The 18941-nt window shown below is 38.8% G+C and overlaps 5 protein-coding genes across 6 annotated transcripts; 4 read left to right on the top strand and 1 right to left on the bottom strand.

Moving 5' to 3' along the window:
- Positions 1 to 637: 637 nt before the first annotated feature.
- LOC103828661 (CMP-sialic acid transporter 4) lies at positions 638 to 3454 on the top strand. Its single transcript, XM_009104314.3, has 15 exons — positions 638 to 764; positions 841 to 886; positions 973 to 1033; positions 1116 to 1227; positions 1347 to 1426; positions 1519 to 1594; positions 1698 to 1798; positions 1899 to 1970; positions 2104 to 2152; positions 2255 to 2296; positions 2430 to 2551; positions 2785 to 2844; positions 2944 to 2992; positions 3063 to 3157; positions 3245 to 3454. Exons 1-15 carry the CDS (start codon positions 738 to 740, stop codon positions 3291 to 3293), a joined length of 1041 nt encoding a protein of 346 aa, XP_009102562.1. The 5' UTR covers positions 638 to 737; the 3' UTR covers positions 3294 to 3454.
- On the top strand, positions 3450 to 5101 carry LOC103828815 (cysteine protease XCP1). The gene is made up of 4 exons (XM_009104486.3): positions 3450 to 4162; positions 4246 to 4481; positions 4547 to 4687; positions 4756 to 5101. Exons 1-4 carry the CDS (start codon positions 3685 to 3687, stop codon positions 4969 to 4971), a joined length of 1071 nt encoding a protein of 356 aa, XP_009102734.1. The 5' UTR covers positions 3450 to 3684; the 3' UTR covers positions 4972 to 5101.
- An 18-nt stretch (positions 5102 to 5119) lies between these two features.
- LOC103828892 (damage-control phosphatase At2g17340) lies at positions 5120 to 7600 on the bottom strand. Its single transcript, XM_009104556.3, has 12 exons — positions 7281 to 7600; positions 7003 to 7068; positions 6804 to 6870; positions 6650 to 6718; positions 6430 to 6570; positions 6232 to 6360; positions 6065 to 6151; positions 5903 to 5977; positions 5739 to 5816; positions 5578 to 5655; positions 5430 to 5492; positions 5120 to 5347 (listed from the first exon to the last, which is right to left on the bottom strand). Exons 1-12 carry the CDS (start codon positions 7448 to 7450, stop codon positions 5267 to 5269), a joined length of 1104 nt encoding a protein of 367 aa, XP_009102804.1. The 5' UTR covers positions 7451 to 7600; the 3' UTR covers positions 5120 to 5266.
- Positions 7601 to 7821: 221 nt separating this feature from the next.
- Positions 7822 to 9113, top strand: LOC103854704 (periodic tryptophan protein 1 homolog; the record flags this gene model as incomplete). The annotated part of the gene is given in 8 exon segments (XM_033285764.1): positions 7822 to 7862; positions 7864 to 7903; positions 7984 to 8058; positions 8169 to 8264; positions 8300 to 8428; positions 8508 to 8564; positions 8566 to 8604; positions 8687 to 9113. Coding segments are annotated over 8 exon segments (570 nt in total), but the record flags the coding sequence as incomplete, so codon positions are not given.
- A 229-nt stretch (positions 9114 to 9342) lies between these two features.
- On the top strand, positions 9343 to 17504 carry LOC103828580 (brefeldin A-inhibited guanine nucleotide-exchange protein 4). 2 transcript variants are annotated; one of them, XM_009104216.3, is made up of 11 exons: positions 9343 to 11775; positions 12016 to 12333; positions 12422 to 12743; positions 12884 to 13306; positions 13389 to 13681; positions 13872 to 14145; positions 14227 to 14726; positions 14975 to 15296; positions 15377 to 15731; positions 16004 to 16665; positions 16733 to 17504. In XM_009104216.3, exons 1-11 carry the CDS (start codon positions 10730 to 10732, stop codon positions 17321 to 17323), a joined length of 5106 nt encoding a protein of 1701 aa, XP_009102464.2. In that variant the 5' UTR covers positions 9343 to 10729; the 3' UTR covers positions 17324 to 17504. The 2 variants fall into 2 exon arrangements, with proteins under 2 accessions (XP_009102464.2, XP_033144971.1); XM_033289080.1 differs by lacking the exon at positions 9343 to 11775 and having other exon boundaries at positions 12124 to 12333; positions 12412 to 12743.
- The last annotated feature ends 1437 nt before the right edge of the window (positions 17505 to 18941 follow it).

The raw sequence follows: 18941 nt of genomic DNA, 5'->3' as shown, positions 1-18941 counted from the left end.
TGTAGACTTCCAAAGGATAGAAACGTAAAATACATTTCTGTTTTTTGTTTGGTCATAAGGGTTAAATAGTACTTTCACTACTCCTTTAGGTTGGTTTTGCATTTGACTGAAAGTGGGGTATACTTTTACATTTGACTTGAATATTTGGGTTGGTTTTAGCAAATGTCCCCTTTTTTTTTTTGTTTCTGTGTGGGTTCCATTTACTTTTATGCCCAGCCAATTACATGCATATTTCATTATTTTGTTTGTTTTTTAAAAAAAATTAAAAGTATTATTGTTAGATTTGTGTAGTTTTTTTTTTTTTTTGAAAAAGTAGATTTGTGTAGTTGTTATATGAATACTCCTACAAATACTAGGAATTGTACCACCACTGATTTGAGTGAAAATCTTTTGTTAATATAGAATTATAGATATATATCTACATCAGTCTTAGGTTGCATAGCTCAATCTCAAATACAAATTTAATCAGTTAACTTTAAATTTAAGGTTGTTTTACTGAAAATCACTTGCTTATTTGTGTTACTCATGTTAAGCCAAGTCTTTTTTTTTTCTTTTTTTGCTGTCTTTATTTGTTTTATTCAGAAAATATTGTAAAATCTTGTCCAAATAGGCCCAAACAATATACAAGCCCAACAGAAACAACAGAGTATCAATATACAAGCCCATGTTCAACTTGCCTTACTCTTTTTTGGCGGAATATTGATCACACAGAGATCTGAGCGAGCTTTGAAGTAACAATGGAGTATCGGAAAATCAAAGATGAGGTTCACTCCGTTTTCATTTCTCTTTCAGTTTAGGTTTTAGACTCTCTTTAATGAAAAATATCGTAATGAGCTTCAGGATGATTCTGATATCGAGAGTAGTTTGAAGGGAAAATCTCATTCCGGTGAGCTTTTGTTTTCTCAGTCTCCATCTCCATTTGTCTCTTTTCTGTATTCTCTTATGCTCATTTGGTGCTTTGATTCCGTATAGTTGCGTCGAGTAACGTTGCTCTGGGTGGTGGATCCAACGAACGCACAAACTGGAAACGAAAGTATGTTCCTTTGTTTGATTCATTTTCTTGGTGAAAGCTACGGAAAAAAAATCATTTTTTGAAGTTAATTGTCTTGAGGCAGGGGTGTAGTAACGTGTGCACTGACTATTCTCACGAGTTCTCAATCGATACTCATCGTCTGGTCTAAACGAGCTGGCAAGTATGAGTACAGTGTTACCACCGCCAACTTCTTGGTCAGTTAAATCTTCAATACCAAGTTATAGCATTGTACATTACAAAGTTAGCAACTTTGAGTATCAATTTTTTTTTTTTTGTAATATGTAGTGATGTTGTTTAAATTGTTGGACGCCAGGTTGAGACTTTGAAATGTGCGTTATCTCTTATTGCATTGACAAGGATTTGGAAAAACGAAGGTGTTACTGACGACAATAGGTAAATGTAATTCTTATGTGTTTCCCACTAGCATCATGTTCAATTTAGTTTCCTTTAAAGTTCAGAATTTGGCTTTTCCCACTATGAATCAGGTTAAGCACAACATATGACGAAGTTAAAGTCTTTCCCATTCCTGCTGCTTTGTATCTTTTCAAGAATCTCTTACAGGTTGGCTTCTCTGAGTTGTTCTGCTTTAGATCAATTATTTTAGCATCTGTTTTCCATGTTAATCAGTTTCTAACTACTTGTGGTGTGAACTTTTATGTGGCAGTACTATATTTTTGCGTACGTAGACGCCCCAGGCTATCAGATATTGAAGAACCTCAACATCATAAGTACTGGTGTCTTGTACAGAATAATATTGAAGAGAAAGTAGGTTGTTTATGGGTTTCATAGCTTCCAGCCAAAGCTTCTTGATTTCAAATGTGAAGAGGCTCTGTTTATTCAGTTCGCTTACTAGCTTCTCTAACAGGTTGAGCGAGATCCAGTGGGCAGGATTCATCCTATTGTGTTGTGGCTGCACCACTGCTCAGTTAAATTCAAAGTAAACTTGGCTCTTGACACTTTTCCCCTTTAAATTTTATTGATTACTATGAACATGGGTTTGATATGATTCATGTCTAGCCTCTACTGATTTGTTGTATTACATAGTCTCATATTGTAAACTGCTTTTGCAGTTCTGATCGTGTATTTCAGACATCGCTTCCTGGCTGGATTATGGCAATTGTAAGTTGTTACCCACCTTAGCATGCTGATACCTACTAAGAGAGTTGTGAAGCTTCTTCCACGTCCACACCTATTGATATGATTGTTTGTCTTTGTTTCTAGGTAATGGCTCTTTTAAGTGGTTTCGCGGGTGTGTACACAGAGGTGAGCTTACTAGGACTTTTCACTCAAAAGCTAATACTGATTTAATTCACTTTTTTTGTAGTAGTGGTTCACTCTGTTGTTTAAAACTTGGATTTATAGAGCTTATAAGGGTTTTGCTTTCCATTTTTGGCAGGCTATTATAAAAAAGAGACCTTCAAGGAATATAAATGTACAGAACTTCTGGCTCTATGTCTTTGGGATGGCTTTCAATGCTGTTGCCATAGTGATCCAAGATTTCGATGCCGTTGCAAATAAGTAAATCCAAAATCCATCTTCTTGTTTGTGTCCTTTCATATTAGCTACAGATTCGTACATGTAGTTGCTTGCCTCTCCATTGAGATTTACTTTTCTATATGCACACACTTGTGTCCATAGTCAGTAACCAATTTCCTCACTCTTCATATACAATTAAAGAAGATGCCACTTATGTACACTCTTAGTGTCAGAGTTCACTATTTTCTGCTGGCTAAATTGTTTTCCACTTTCAGGGGATTCTTCCATGGTTACTCATTTATCACAGTACTCATGATTCTTAACCATGCTCTCAGGTAAAAAGCCAGTTTAGAGGCCAGACTCTTTCTCTTATCTCTAGTTTCAGTTAGTGAAGTTAATACATTAAAAACATTATTCTCCTGTTTATTTCCCAGTGGCATTGCTGTTTCAATGGTGATGAAATATGCAGACAATATTGTAAAGGTAGTAAACTTTGATTCCCCTAAGCAGTAACTTTTGTACACAGGGTTTAACTTTATTATTCATTATGTAGGTTTATTCGACATCAGTAGCTATGCTTCTCACCGCGGTTGTCTCTGTATTCCTCTTCAACTTTCATCTTTCCCTTGCCTTCTTTTTGGGTTCAACGTAAGTTAGCCTCATTACAATCATCTCATCTTCTCATATCAAAAGTAGTCATAAGACCTGATGCATTGCTGTATTTACTCTTTGCAGGGTCGTCTCTGTTTCAGTTTATTTGCATTCCGCCGGGAAGCTACGATAGTAAAAGAAAGATCGGTCACCATCCTAGTACAGAGTTAAAGTTTTTGAACAATTGCGATTCTGTATGTCCTTTTTGGAATCTAATAATAGAAAACTTTAAGCTCTTTGGCCTCTATAGAACTTCCTTTTATGACATTTTAATATTGATTAACTGGTCTGAAAGTGAAGCTATTGTGTTGAAAATTGCACGCTTAGAGCAAAAGGCAAAACTAAGAGAAGATCCAACCGTGAAGACTCGGAGACCGGCGTACTTGTTAATTTTTATATTAATCCTTGTCTTTGCTTCAAAGCCAACACTCTCTCCCACTTGTATATAAACTCTATGCCTCTACTCTCTTTTCATATCATCTCTTCTTCCTCTTCCTCCTCTCAGTGAAACATCTTTAGCTATTATGGCTTTCTCTACACCATCATCACTCGCCAAACTCTCTCTTTTGGTCGCCATTTCAGCATCAGCACTCCTCTGCTCCGCTCTCGCCCGTGACTTCTCCATCATCGGATACACACCCGAGCATTTGTCATCCACTGATAACCTCCTAGAGCTCTTTGAGTCATGGATATCAGAACACAGCAAGGCTTACCAAAGCGTGGAGGAGAAGGTGCACAGGTTCGAGGTGTTCAGGGACAACCTGATGCATATAGACCAGAGGAACAACGAGATCAGCGAATACTGGCTCGGGTTAAACGAGTTTGCGGATTTGACACATGAAGAGTTCAAGAGGAAGTATCTCGGACTCGCAAAGCCGCAGTTCTCTAGAAAGAGACAGCCCTCAGGTAACTTCAGGTACAGAGATGTTACAGACTTGCCTAAGTCAGTTGACTGGAGGAAGAAAGGCGCGGTGACTCCTGTCAAGAACCAGGGCTCATGTGGTAATGTTTCTCTCTTTTTAACTTTCTTGTATTTAAAGTAGATAGGACAAGAGACTTGAGAATGGATCTTTTTGACCTTGCAGGTAGTTGTTGGGCGTTTTCGACAGTTGCAGCTGTTGAGGGGATCCACCAGATCACAACAGGGAACCTGAGCTCGCTTTCGGAGCAAGAACTCATAGACTGTGACACAACTTACAACAATGGTTGCAATGGAGGTCTCATGGACTACGCGTTCCAGTACATTATTTCGACGGGTGGACTCCACAAAGAAGACGATTACCCTTATCTCATGGAGGAAGGCATTTGCCAAGAGCAGAAGGTAACAAAACACTAGACACCAACATACTATGATGCATCTTATAAACACTTTGAATGTTATAACAGGAGGATGTAGAAATTGTGACAATCAGCGGCTACGAAGACGTCCCACAGAACAGCGATGAAAGCCTGGTGAAGGCTTTAGCTCATCAACCAGTCAGTGTGGCTATTGAGGCTTCAGGAAGAGACTTCCAGTTCTACAAAGGGGTATGTATATAAAAATTCTCACAGCTAAACTTTGTGTTTTGTGCATCTAATCTTTGTTTTGGTTGCAGGGAGTGTTTAATGGGAAGTGTGGAACAGACCTAGACCATGGTGTAGCTGCAGTTGGGTACGGTTCATCAAAGGGATCAGACTATGTGATTGTCAAGAACTCATGGGGACCAAGATGGGGAGAGAAAGGGTTCATTAGGATGAAGAGAAACACTGGTAAACCAGAGGGAATCTGCGGAATCAACAAGATGGCTTCATACCCTACCAAGACCAACTAAAAAGAAATTATCTATCTTCTGCTACTGCTTTCAACGTTTATCTCTTCTTTCAATGCATTTCTATTCTACTTTAAAGCACATTATATTGTATTGATGAATTTGAGAATTTAAAATAATTTTTTTCAGAGTTCTTCCAGCTTCAAATAATATGTTGAAAGAGTTTTCAAGTCTTATATCTGAGTTTGCAGAGAGAGTAGAGAGTTTAAACTAAAACTTACAAAGCCAAACAGTTTTTAATATAATAAACTGTTTGGCTTGATTCAGTAGAAAAAAATGGTAAGGGTGTGGAATACAATCAACTCTGAACTTCATTGTATTTGATGACGCAGTCATAAAGCCGTCCTCCAAGAAACTGTGCTACCTCTGGATGCTTCACCTGCATCAATGAGAAAGATTCAATAAACGAATAAGTCTGCTTCCCTTAAAAAGGAGGAGAAGGAATCTATTAAGTTAATTACCATTCCAATCTTGAGGGAGTCACACTTGAACTGAGCATAAAGGTTTGTCTCTATTCCACGTCCCTGGTTTAGTTCAGAACAATCTAGGAGTCAGTTTTACTGAAAGTTGAAAGGTAAGACTATAGACAAGGACTAGTAGAGATCTTACCATGCCTTCTAAGATGACCAAGTCTGCATCGGTTGAAAGGTAGGCAACCTCCTGTGATACTCTTGCAAGATCAATAACCTGAAACGATAATTTAAAGAGAGAAAAGCCAAATCAATAAACATGAAGTCCATCCTTGTTATGAGAGATTTGGAATATCATACCGGTAAGTCATTCCCTGAATTTGCAATCAGAAGATTCGAGATATCAACACCCATCAGCTGTCCATTTTCATCCTTAAGCTGGTAAAATTAAGACTCAAGTCAAGGTCTAGTTTTCTTTAATTTTTAATGGATGATAATAAATAGAAATACTCCATATAGCACACCTTTGACAAGATCTCTGCAAGCTCGGTGTAAGTGACATCATTGATAGATGGAAGCTCATTAGCAGCCAGCACAACCTTCAAAGCGAAGAAGAATCAAAAGCAGGAACAATTTAGAATATGTTTTAACTAAGAACTAATGACAATGTCCTTAAAAAGAATCACCTGCATTCCTTGACGTAGCATTTCTCTAGCAAACGGTAAAATACCCAAAATTATATCTGCACCAGAGTTATCTACAAATATCACAGCCTGTAATGAAACAAATCAGTTAGTCCTGTGATCAAACCTCTTTAAATAAAGATAAAGCATAAGAGGTTAAGAAGAAGGACCTTCTTCCAGGGCTTCTTGAGCCATCTAGCTTGAAAGTTGTCCAGGTCATCAATGACCCATGGCCGTGGAACCAAGTTTTGACAGCTAGCCAAGAATGACATCCCGTCCTTTGAGAATACCTCCGCAAGCTTCATTGATCAATATGGTCAGCAAAAGAGCAACAGAGCATGAAAGGAAAGAGATGATATATATACTACCTGTGCAGAACCGAGATCAAAGATGTTTCCAGCGAAGATCCCTCTTACAAGATTCTCTATGCGCTTTCCTTCATCTTCAATAGCATCACTCAAACGGACGACTTCAGGAAACAGTGTTATAGCCTTAGCATTCTCCTCATCCTATAGAACTCATCATGAATCAATCAGTCAAGAGAAAACATGCTTTTCGAATAAAAAGCCATTGTCAAGGAAACCACACCTTAACTTTCTTGAATATGTCTCTAAACCCCAACTCTCTGAGTATCAGCTCACGGATTCTACATAGAAGCTGCCAAATAAAAAAATAAACACCAAAACTTAATATTCATGAACAACAAAGCTTGATTACAAGTGATTCAGTTTGATTAACTTACGATGCAATCTGGTGGTCCACCATGGCTCTCCGGATCTTTCTTCAAGTCCTCAAGAATCTCAGCATACCTTACAGGTTCCAACAAATAAATCAATGCTTTTGGATAAAAACAGAACCTCTTTGCAGCAGATATATCAAAGAATCCTTTTATGAAAAAAACATTCAAAGCAAACTCTATAGAACACACAAAAAGAAAGTACCTTTGAGCAAACTTTTCAGCTCGAACAGGAGCATCAGGAACAGATGTATCGCTCTCTGCACGCTCCCTGCCACCAAAAAAAAAAGCTTATGTCTTTACATTCATTATCAGATCATGAATTCATATAGAGCTTTGAACCAATGAAGACGTGAATCATCCAGATCAATTAACGGATAAAGTATCGATCTTTGAACAAGAACAACCCTAAGCCTATCAAAGAATCTGACTTTCAGTAAAAAGATAAGGCTGAAAGATAAAAGGAAGAGAGAGAGAGGGAACTTGAAAGAAGGGATGGAGTTGGAGAAGAGATCGATCCAAGAGATCTCAGTGGGAGTAGCCTTCCTGGGGTTATCGGAAGGGAATCGATAAGGGATGGTGCACGCTCTGTAGTTTGATTCTATCGGAACCGGTAACAGTGGGAACGGTACCATCACTGAGTCGCTCTCCATTTTCTCTCTGTTGCTGCACGTAGGCGTGTGTGTGAGAGGGAGAGAGAGATCTCAGAATCTTTCTCAGAATGAAATCAGAAGATTCCTTTCTTCTCTTCACGATGTAAGTTTTTAACGATGACACACATGTGTGGACTCTGTCATGTTTCTGTCCGATCATTTTGGTTTCATTTGTTTTTTTTGTCTTCCTGGTATGGTTAACTTAATTCGGTTCGGTTCGGTTATCTCAGTTTATTTTTGGAAAGTTCGTTTCTTTCCATAACAGAATGTGCGGTTCGGTTCGGTTCGGTTATGTCAATTTATTTTTGGAAAGTTCGTTTCTTTCCATAACAGAATGTGTATGGTTAGAAAACCTTTTTTTTTTTTAAATAATTGCTAGTGCCAGTGCCGACAAAAAAGTTAAGGTCTGGGACAGGACAATGCAAGCTCACTCTAGAGCATCACACAGAAGTGGTATGTAGGTGAAAACTGTTTGCATGCGCTCTTCCTTAATCAAGTGGCAATGCTCATGGTCTGTTGTGTTTGATTAACAGGTTCAAGCGGTCGAATGGAACCAATATGCTCCACAAGTACTCCTCAGTGGCTCATATGACTGCACCGTAGTCTTGGTGAATGTTCTGTTCCATTTTTTAATTCATTCATGTGTTGAGTCTTGTATATATAAATTTTTTATCATATTATGTTTTAAGTTTTTTAATATCTATAAATGCTGTTGCAGAAAGATGGAAGGGACCCTTCGCACTCGGGTATGAAATGGTCTACCAATGCCAAAGTGGAAAGCTTGGCCTGGGATCCTCATAGTGAACACTTTCTTGTGGTGCGTTACACTTTCATTTGCTCGTCTAACAGCTTCTGAGTCTTGAAGATGGAACTGTGAAGGGTTTTGATATACGTGCTTCTGATTTATCACCAAGTTTCACTATCCATGCTCATGATAAAGAAGTCTCATCCATCTCATACAACACTAATGCTCCCAATGTACATATACATCTCTCTGTCTCTCTTGTGTCCTAATTAGTTGTTGTGTGGCATTAAAGTCATTTCCCTTGCTGTGCAGCTTTTGGCTACGGGATCTTGGGACAAAAGTGTGAAACTTTGGGATCTTTCAAACAATTAATCAACCATCATGGGTTGCTACACATAAACCAAACGCTGTAAGAGCCATGACTTAGCATTTGTTTGGTTCCATGCACCTGTTTCTTTGTTCACCAGTTTAAAACTTTGTTATCAAAACAGGGAAGAGTTTTCTCAGTCTCATTCTCTGCGGACTGCCCCTTTTTACTCGCTATTGGTGCCAAAAAAGGGAAGCTACTCGTGAGTAGTGACTGATACAAATAAATTCAACAAATTGTTTTCTATATGAAACAAACTAACGTATATTTTATGTTCATCCTTGTGCAGGTGTGGGATACACTATCTGACACTGCTGTGTCCCGTAGATACGGTAGCAACCGACCATGACTCACCCGGGGAAGATGCATGTTTGTTAATTAATCACATACATATATACCAAATTGTCAAATTAATCTTAAGCCTTTCTATCAGTTGTGTGCTTGGTGATTGTTTTTTTTTTCTTATTACTATCTCAAAAGAGATTTACTGGATGTTTGAAGCCCTGGAGTCAAGGAATTTATTGTAAATTTAACCAAAATATGTTTCTTAATCACATCCTTGAATTTTATCTTAATATGATCATCTTAGAACCTATTAGCCGAGCTTTTATTGTGTGGTCAGGACTTAGGAGTTTGTAAACGCAATTTGTATCATTTGAATGACCATACCTCGCATGTGTCCATGTAAATAATACATTTTGTTAGGTAGAATTCATCTTCACTGAAGATTTTTTCTTCAAGCAAAATTACCTGTCAGGTTGATCAAATGATCAAACATGAATTAAGTAACATCTTGGAGCTGCCTTTCAAGTGGTTTCTTTGTTACGCTACATAAGTCGGAAGTTTTGTCAAGAAAGGCGAGACTAGTTCATCACCAACCACATTTTAGAGGCTCACCATAACCTAACACTAATAGATACCACAATACCATCTTCCTTCCATTAGCATTTGGTTGATCTAGTCAAACACAAATGCGTTCTTTGAATTATCTCGTTCGCCAAAATCAATTCATTAATTCAAATGATCGATATAAGTTTCTTTTTTTAAAGCTTTTTGTTGAATATTCCTATGATCGATGTAAGTTGAAACGTTACATCTTCCTTCCATCAGCATTTGGTTGATCCAATCAACCACAAATGAATTCTTCCTTTGAAAACGTCCACTTATGATTTAATCAAAATACCATTACATTTTTTTTTCTTTTTACCATTACATTCTCTTACATTTATGTATATAATACATACATGTATCATGTATGATACTATTATATACTAGTAGTATATAACAAAAGAGAATATTCAAGACAATCAATGTCTGCTCATTATATTCTATGTAAAGAGGAGAAAAAGTCTTTGTATCCGGCGTTCGGAAACAAGTTGGTTTGGATTAAACACAATAATCTATGGGCTATGGTTTGGTAAGAAACCAAAATAATCATTTGACTTTTACTAATACAAATACAAGTCGGATTAGTTTAAGTCTCCGATCAATGTCACAAGTAATTACTACTGTTAGATACTTACATGCAGTTATGTTACGAGATTACTACTAGTACGGTTACGTTTCATCGAAGTCAACTAATCGAATACGAGACTATTAATATGCATTTATAAATCGTATTAATCATATTTGAAAAACATTTGATGAGATCATAAGAGCATCCCCATTAGTGAACCCCATGAAAGGGGTTCACAAAACATTTTTTTATTATTTTTTTTTTGGGTTGATTTTTGTTTTTAAAAAAAAAAAAAAAAAAAAAAAATTATTTTTTCGGACCAGTCGCGGGCCGCCACGTGCCGTGGGGCCCGCGCTACAGTGATGAACCAGGTTCACTGGGAAGGGGTGGAGAGAGACAGGTTCATCACTATTCCTTATTTTAATAGTTTTTTTTTTTGGGAATGTGTGTGAACCCCCCATAAGTTCACTAATGGGGGTGCTCTAACGACGTGGGAGACGAGTGGTAATAATAAAGACAGAGAGAATCACACGCGCCTTTCTGTTCCAAGTGACTCCCACGCTCTCCCTCCCTCTTCAGCAGGAAGAAGCCTTTTACCGATTCAGCAAACCGAGAAGGTATATAAACGCAAACACTATAACGAAAACTGAAACGTACGATCAAAGCTTCTTCTTCTCTCGAAATGGACTAAAATAAAAAAAACTCCGTTCGATGTCGACGTCACAAACTCTCGGCGGCGCGACACGCTGCGGCCGCGTGATAGGTCCGTCTCTAGACAAGATCATCAAGAACGCTGCATGGCGCAAGCACACGTACCTCGTCTCCTCCTGCAAATCCGTCCTCGACAAACTCGAATCCCTCCCCGACGACTTCCACGATCCCTCCTCCGTCGTCGCCGGCCTCTCCTCCCCCGACGCGGACGCCGTCCTCCAGCCTTTCCTCTTCTCCCTCGACACCGCGTATTCCAAAGTCGTCGAGCCGGCTCTCGACTGCGCCTTCAAGCTCTTCTCCCTCTCCGTCATCCGCGGCGAGATCCAGTCTTCCAAACAAGACTCCGTCCTCTTCAAGCTCGTCAACGCCGTCTCCAAGGTCGGCGCCATGGCGGAGGAGCCGATCCAGCTCGCCGTCCTCCGCGTCCTCCTCGCGGCCGTCAGATCTCCCTGCGTCTTGATCCGTGGAGACTGCTTGCTCCACGTGGTCAAGACGTGCTACAACATCTACCTAGGCGGGTTGAGCGGGACGACGCAGATCTGCGCCAAGTCCGTGTTGGCGCAGATGATGCTTGTGATCTTCACCAGATCCGAGGAGGACTCGCTCGCTGACGTGGCGGTCAAGACTGTGTACGTGAACGAGCTGTTGGCGTTCACGGACAAGAGCGTCAACGAAGGCAGCTCTGTTTATTTCTGCCAAGGGTTTGTTAACGAGGTGATGGCTGCGGGGCAAGGGAGCCCTCCTCCTCCTCCCGATGTGATTCAGATTCTGCTCCAGAACCCGGAGACCGAGACCGTTATGACTCCTGACTCGCCGTCGTTTCGTGGCTACGAGAAAAACGGTGAAGCTGATTCTTTGACCGGTGACATGAGCAAGATGAGGCAGGACGCTTTCCTTCTGTTCAAGAACTTGTGTAAGTTGTCGATGAGGTTTTCCTCGCAGGAGAAGAATGATGATCAGATCATGGTGAGGGGTAAGACATTGTCTCTTGAGTTGCTTAAGGTCATCATCGACAATGGTGGTCCTGTTTGGCGGTCTAATGAAAGGCAAGTGGTTTGTGTCCGAATCTTTTATTAGTTATTATCAGTGTTCTAAAAATCGGTTTAAACTGCTCTTCGGACCTAAACAAAATACTTTTGTCTTAAAAATCGGTCTGGACGTCCGTCTAATCAATAATCTCATATAAAATATAAAATGCTTAACTAGCGCCTAAGGATTTCTTGAATATTGGTTATTATGATTATGATGCTTGTTTGGTCTTATGTATTTGTTTTTACTTAATGCAGCTTCATTAGTGCCGTTAAGCAATACTTATGCTTATCACTACTAAAGAACAGTGCAGTTTCAATCATGTCCATCTTTCAGTTGCAATGTGCTATCTTCATGAGCTTATTATCAAAGCTTAGATCAGTCTTGAAAGCGGAAACCGGCATTTTCTTTCCGATGATCGTCCTCCGTGTGCTAGAGAACGTTCTCCAGCCTAGCTTCCTTCAGAAGATGACTGTTCTCAACTTGCTGGAGAAAATGTCTCAAGATCCGCAGTTGATTGTCGATATCTTTGTGAACTATGACTGCGATGTAGACTCCTCTAACATACTAGAAAGGTATTAGATCAGTCTAAGAACTGCATGACTCGTTGTGAGTAAACATATAATGTATTAAAGCTCTTATAAATCCATCAGATGATTGCAGGATTGTCAACGGTCTTCTGAAAACTGCTCTAGGACCACCGACCGGTTCATCAACAACGCTGTCTCCAGCACAAGATAGCACGTTTAGGAATGAATCTGTGAAAATTTTGGTTAATGTAGTCAAGGCAATGGGAAGTTGGATGGACCAGCAGTTGAAAATGGATGAGACGGTTTGGCCTAAGGGCTCACAGATATATGCTTCTATGGATAGTAATGCAAGCCAGATTGGTGAAGAAGACTGTGATACACAGCCAGATACTAATCCTGAAGCGTATGATGCTTCTATGCTTGAGCAGCGAAGAGCTTACAAGATTGAACTCCAGGTTTGCACATATTAACTTTTTTTTATGATATATATGAGTTTATGCATTGTTTTTTTTTTTTTTTTGAGTAACAAAATATTGAATAATGGTTTTTGAATATGCATAGTTCACTGACAAATAATCATGGTGGTTTTTTGCAGAAGGGTATCTCTTTGTTTAATAGGAAGCCTTCTAAAGGAATTGAGTTTCTCATAAGCAGCAAGAAAATAGGCAACTCTCCTGAGGAAGTGGCTTCATTTCTGATGAAGACAGCAGGGCTAAATGGAACTGTGATTGGTGATTATCTTGGTGACAGAGAGGAGCTTCCACTCAAAGTTATGCATGCATATGTGGACTCGTTTAATTTCCAAGGGAAGGATTTTGTTGAAGCTATAAGGTTCTTTCTACGCGGTTTTAGGCTACCAGGAGAAGCGCAGAAGATCGACCGAATCATGGAGAAATTTGCAGAACATTACTGGAAATGCAACCCTGGTTCTTTCACCAGTGCAGACACTGCTTACGTTCTTGCATATTCTGTGATTATGCTCAATACAGATGCACACAACAACATGGTTAAGGATAAGGTATTGCTTCTTTTTGTATGATATTCATCGTGTTCAGTACCTATGTTTTCTGATTCCTTGTACAAACTTAATGGTTGTGTAGATGTCCAAAACTGATTTTGTCCGCAATAACCGGGGAATAGATGATGGCAAGGACCTACCTGAAGAGTATCTAGGCTCTCTTTATGACCGAGTTGTGAAAGACGAGATTAAGATGAACTCAGATACTTTAGCCCCACAAAGTAAACAGGTGAATGGCTTGAATAAGCTACTGGGCTTAGACAGCATCCTCAATCTGGTTTCTTGGATGCAACCAGATGAGAAAGCGCATGGTGCCAACAGGGTTCTTATAAGAGATATCCAGGAACAGTTCCAAGCTAAGTCAGAGAAATCAGAGTAAGTACTATACTGTTATACCTGAGTTATTAGCTTCGAATGGTGACTGATCAAACCACATACCATCCCCGTTAATAGTAACCAAAACCTTTACATAAACTAATATATCTACACATTTTAATTACTATTACAATTCAGATCCATCATCTGTGCTAATATCAATATGTTTTGTTCCGTTCTTGGTCTGCAGGTCAGCTTATCATAGTGTTACAGATGTCTCCATCTTGAGATTTATACTCGAGGTCTCATGGGGACCGATGCTTGCTGCATTCAGTGTCACTCTTGACCAGAGTGATGATAGATTAGCAACTTCTCTGTGCTTACAAGGCTTCCGATATGCGGTGCACGTCACTGCAGTTATGGGAATGCAAACTCAGAGAGATGCTTTTGTCACTTCCATGGCCAAGTTCACTAATCTTCATTGTGCTGCAGATATGAAGCAGAAAAATATTGATGCTGTAAAGGTATAAGTTCACTTGTTGTAGCCTAAATTAATATAAGCAATTGATTAGATTTAACAATCTGTTAAATATTGTATTATGCAGGCGATAATAACAATAGCTATAGAAGATGGTAACCATCTACAAGGCTCTTGGGAACATATTTTAACTTGCCTTTCACGTATTGAACATCTGCAACTCTTGGGAGAAGGATCATCACCTGCAGATACACGTTACATCCCTACAACAAAAGCTGAAGTAGATGAAAAGAAGGCTTTAGGCTTTCCACATTTAAAGAAACGTGGCGCTCTTCAGAATCCATCTGTGATGGCTGTTGTCAGGGGAGGTTCTTATGATAGTACTTCACTTGTGAAAACCGTTCCCAAATTAGTAAAACCGGAGCAGATCAAGAACTTTATTGCTAATCTGAATCTACTGGACCAAATAGGGAACTTTGAGTTGAACCATGTCTATGCTAATAGCCAGAGGTTGAACAGTGAAGCTATAGTTGCTTTTGTTAAAGCGCTTTGTAAAGTCTCCATGTCGGAGCTTCAGTCACCAGCAGATCCTCGTGTCTTTAGCCTCACAAAACTAGTGGAGACAGCGTAAGTTCTTATCTGAAGAATACTATTTCATATTTTACATATCAATTTTTATATTTGATATATATTTAAATTGTTTTCTTTAATATAGTTTTTATTTATACTTTGTTGTTATATTCTAGTTGATTGAATCCGGTGATTTTTTTTATTATTCATATTGAAATGAATCAAAACATGTTTTAAGTGCCTATTTAATTTTGATTGTCTTACAAAACATGTGGTTGATGCAAATATTTGTTTTACTGAGACAGGCATTATAACATGAACCGGATCCGGTTAGTTTGGTCTCGCATATGGAACGTTCTCTCTGACTTCTTTGTATCAGTTGGCTTATCAGAGAATCTATCAGTTGCAATATTTGTAATGGACTCGCTTCGTCAGCTTTCCATGAAGTTCTTGGAGCGTGAGGAGCTAGCAAACTACCATTTCCAGCATGAGTTTCTCCGACCGTTCGTCGTTGTCATGCAGAACAGTAGTTCTGCTGAGATTAGAGAGCTTATAGTCCGTTGTGTTTCTCAAATGGTTCTCAGTAGAGTTAGTAATGTGCAATCTGGTTGGAAAAGTGTCTTCACGGTAAGTAAACATAAACAAAATGTCTCTCAATGCAATGTTTTTTTTTCTACTGTGTCCTAACATGGTCTTGTTTGGTTTAGGTTTTCACAACTGCTGCGATTGATGAGAGGAGGAACATTGTGCTGTTGGCTTTTGAGACAATAGAGAAGATTGTGAGGGATCATTTTCATTGCATAACTGAGACTGAGATATCGGTATATGCTGACTGCATCAGATGTCTTATCACCTTCACAAACAGCAAGTTTGAAGGCGACATTGGTTTCAACACCATAGAGTTTCTTCGTTTTTGCGCTGTGAAGCTTGCAGAAGGAGGACTCTTCTTGAACGAGAAGCTGAAGAACGATAACATCTCAGCTTTAAAGGAAGATTCGTCTGATGGACAGAGTGTTACTGAACTTGATGAACAAGTTTCTTATTGGGTTCCTCTGCTTTCAGGTTGGCTTTTACTCTGTATAAGTTGCTACTACACACTTACAAGTAATGATTTGTGTTGGCATGGGTGTTCGGTTTTGGTTTCGGTTCGGTTCGGGGTATTTCGGTTTTCGGTTTTTTGGTATTGTGGTTCTAGAGATTTTGGAACCGTTCGATTATTTACAAAATTCAGTTCGGCTTTCGTTTTTTGGTTCTAGAGATTTAGAAACCGTTCAATTATTTACCAAAATTCAGTTCTTGGGTTCTAGATTTAAGTATTGTTTTTATTTGTTCAGGTTTATCCAAACAAGCCTCAGATCCAAGACCAGCAATTAGAAAGCGTTCCATAGAAGTACTCTTCAACATTCTGATGGACCATGGTCATCTTTTCACAAGACCCTTTTGGGCTGCAATCTTCAGCTCAATCATCCTCCCAGTCTTCAACAACATGCGTAGCAAAACCGATATGCTCTTCGAAGAAAGCAGTAGCGGCGACTCGCCATCCTCAGCTTCTCTAGACACTGAAGAAACTACATGGGACGCTGAGACATCAACACTTGCATTGCAGCTTCTTGTCGATCTACTCGCCAACTTTTTCAGCTCTGTTAGGTCTCAGCTTTCAAGCGTTGTGTCAATCATTCTAGCGTTTATAAAGAGTCCTGTCCAAGGCTCCACAGGCTCGGGGATCTCTGTCTTGCTTCGTTTGGCTGATGGGTTGGCTCGTAGCGCATCTGAAGATGAGTGGACAGAGGTTTTCTTGGCTCTCAAGGAAGCAGCCTCGCTTACTTTCGCGGGTTTTATGAAAGTGTTGAGAACCATGGATGATATTGAAGATGTTGAAACGTCTTCTGGTCAAAGCGTAGACAAAGATGATCTTGATGATGATAACCTTCACATTATGTCTTACGTCGTCTCCAGAACAAAGAAACACATTGATGTCTTGTCTCAAATCGTCGAGGTACCATCTCTTTACTTACTTAGCCAACTGTTATGTTTTGTTTACTCATCTATTACGGTTTTTCCAGGTTGTGAGTGAGTTATACAGAAGGAACCAATACTCATTGCCAGCATCACACGTGGACATCCTCGCAGATATTTTCTCGTGCATCGCGTCTCACGCTCAGCAGCTAAACACCGACACGGTCCTTCGAAGGAAGTTCAAGAGAGCATGCTCTGTCCAAAACCTAACACAGCCTCAGCTCCTTAACTTCGAGAACGAGGCTAACAAATCCTACATGACCTTCCTACAAGACATGGTTACTTGCAACCCTGACGTCTCCAAGGAGCTCGAACTCGAGTCTCGTCTGGTCACTGAATGCTCAAAAGTCGTGAAGATCTACCTTAACTGCACAGGTCAACACCAACAACAGACAAAACCAATCCATTGGATTCTTCCGATGGGATTTGACCGGACAGAAGAGGCGAAGGCTAGGACTTCGTTGCTTGTCTCTTCGCTAGAAGCCTTGTGCTCATTAGAGGCAGAGTCTCTGAAAAGACACGTGGCGAGCGTCTTCCCTTTGTTGGTAGACCTTGTGAAGACTGAGCATTGCTCTCCACAAGTTCCGTACGCCCTAAGCAATGTTTTGAAATCGTGCATTGGTCCTATTTTAGGTTAAGTCGCTTGTGGCTTAAGTTATTACTATGATCTGTGTTTTTCTTTCTTCCACGATTATTTTTGTGTTGGGAGTTGGCTCTCTACCCGAATAAATTTTGGACATAGATGTTTTATGTTATTTTCTTGAAATGAAGTTTTGTTTTATGTTATTTTTTGGACCATAGACAACAAAATTCTCAAAATTTCTTTATCTACCTTTCACACATGCATGATTTAACTCTGTTTGGTTAATATTTTGGTTGTATTTTCTTTATGCAATGTCGAGATCAGACTCTTTGAACGGATTTTTTTTTATAATGTTTATGACATTACATCAATCGAGCCAAACAGTATTTTGATCATTTACATTTTCATGTATTACTTTTTGGAAGTTTCTGTCATCATGGGCTATTTCCTGAGAGTTTTTATAACTAGTTTAGTGAATAAGTTGAAAGAATTATATCTCAGTATTCTATATAAAGGATTACTTTATATACTAACATAGTATAACATTTTCTAGAATGAGTCTAAAAATGCTATTTGTCTTTGAGGTTAAGTGGAGAGGATAACAAAAATGGTGATATGATCATCTCTGACATTATTGATTATTGATTACATTCAGTGTGTGATTCAACTCATACACGACTTAATTGGTGTATTGACAAATGAATATGTTGGCAAGCATATGCATAAGAATTTTCAGCATCTCCTATGTAAAGTTTCAATATTTAACCATTAAAAGGAAGATATAAAGTGAAGCCATGCTATTGAGTGGCTCGAGAAAATTAAAAGGTTCTATTTAAATCAAGAAAAAGGAGGACAACAAATGCTCATCATGTGAAATCCACCACTCTTTCACAATAACAACCAATGGTGAAGCTTCATTGTCTTCTTCTACTCATGACACATCCATTTTTTTAAATTTGAGCTTTACTCGTCCTATCACTTCATCACCACTCCAAAGAATTATTCAAAAAAAAAAATCCATCTGAATTTATGCATAATGTATATTAGCATAGTTACCACTTACCAATGAGAGACTAAAAGAAATTCATCTGATAATTTCAAAATAATTTGTTTTTGACAACATAACACTGACTTTATGATGCTATTTAAAGACCCAAAACTTATGACAACTGTTTGAAGAAATAAGGATTTTTTAAAATTTAACACAATGTAGATATAACTATTTTGTAAACATAAATCCAAACAATTTTGTTCTATAACAAAGATATATAATAACTATTTAAAAAAAAATGGTAAATATCGAACAAGAAAATTGTGATAATTTTGTATTGTTCACGTCTGGTAAGTAGAAAGATAGACGTTGTTCTAAATGCAACCAATAATTTCACACGGACAAAATGGCCACGAAGCTGATTGAACTCTATAAAGTAATCTTACCCCAAAAAAAAACTCTGGAAAGTAAAAAATCAGCGACTACATTTAACGTGCCGAAGATTCTACGAAACCTAATTTTCTTCAACCTTCCAATGATCAATCAGGTACAATAGTCCATGTGGAGTGGACAAATAAGTGTAGTCGTTGGTTAGCTTTTTTTCCTTTTACCGTTGTTAAATTTGTAATATACATCATATATAAAATACTATTCAATATTCGATATTGTCAAATCTGTTGAA

This window comes from Brassica rapa, chromosome A01 (genome assembly GCF_000309985.2).
Source record: "Brassica rapa cultivar Chiifu-401-42 chromosome A01, CAAS_Brap_v3.01, whole genome shotgun sequence".
Lineage (NCBI taxonomy): Eukaryota > Viridiplantae > Streptophyta > Magnoliopsida > Brassicales > Brassicaceae > Brassica > Brassica rapa.
The sequence above is the reverse complement of the archived record's forward strand: the minus strand, read 5'-3'. Positions and strand labels throughout refer to the sequence as shown.

Excerpts from the sequence above, each read along its gene's own strand:
- LOC103828661 (XM_009104314.3), top strand. The coding sequence starts at position 738 with ATGGAGTATCGGAAAATCAAAGATGAG. Across the intron at positions 1,595-1,697 it reads TTTTCAAGAATCTCTTACAG|TACTATATTTTTGCGTACGT; the intron begins GTTGGCTTCTCT and ends TTTATGTGGCAG. Across the intron at positions 1,971-2,103 it reads ACTGCTCAGTTAAATTCAAA|TTCTGATCGTGTATTTCAGA; the intron begins GTAAACTTGGCT and ends CTGCTTTTGCAG.
- LOC103828815 (XM_009104486.3), top strand. The coding sequence starts at position 3,685 with ATGGCTTTCTCTACACCATCATCACTCGCCAAACTCTCTCTTTTGGTC. Across the intron at positions 4,163-4,245 it reads CAAGAACCAGGGCTCATGTG|GTAGTTGTTGGGCGTTTTCG; the intron begins GTAATGTTTCTC and ends TTGACCTTGCAG. Across the intron at positions 4,482-4,546 it reads GCATTTGCCAAGAGCAGAAG|GAGGATGTAGAAATTGTGAC; the intron begins GTAACAAAACAC and ends ATGTTATAACAG.
- LOC103828892 (XM_009104556.3), bottom strand. The coding sequence starts at position 7,450 with ATGGAGAGCGACTCAGTGATGGTACCGTTCCCACTGTTACCGGTTCCG. Across the intron at positions 7,069-7,280 it reads AACTCCATCCCTTCTTTCAA|GGAGCGTGCAGAGAGCGATA; the intron begins GTTCCCTCTCTC and ends TTTTGGTGGCAG. Across the intron at positions 6,152-6,231 it reads TCAAGAAGCCCTGGAAGAAG|GCTGTGATATTTGTAGATAA; the intron begins GTCCTTCTTCTT and ends GTTTCATTACAG.
- LOC103828580 (XM_009104216.3), top strand. The coding sequence starts at position 10,730 with ATGTCGACGTCACAAACTCTCGGCGGCGCGACACGCTGCGGCCGCGTG. Across the intron at positions 12,744-12,883 it reads CTTACAAGATTGAACTCCAG|AAGGGTATCTCTTTGTTTAA; the intron begins GTTTGCACATAT and ends GGTTTTTTGCAG. Across the intron at positions 14,146-14,226 it reads AAAATATTGATGCTGTAAAG|GCGATAATAACAATAGCTAT; the intron begins GTATAAGTTCAC and ends TGTATTATGCAG.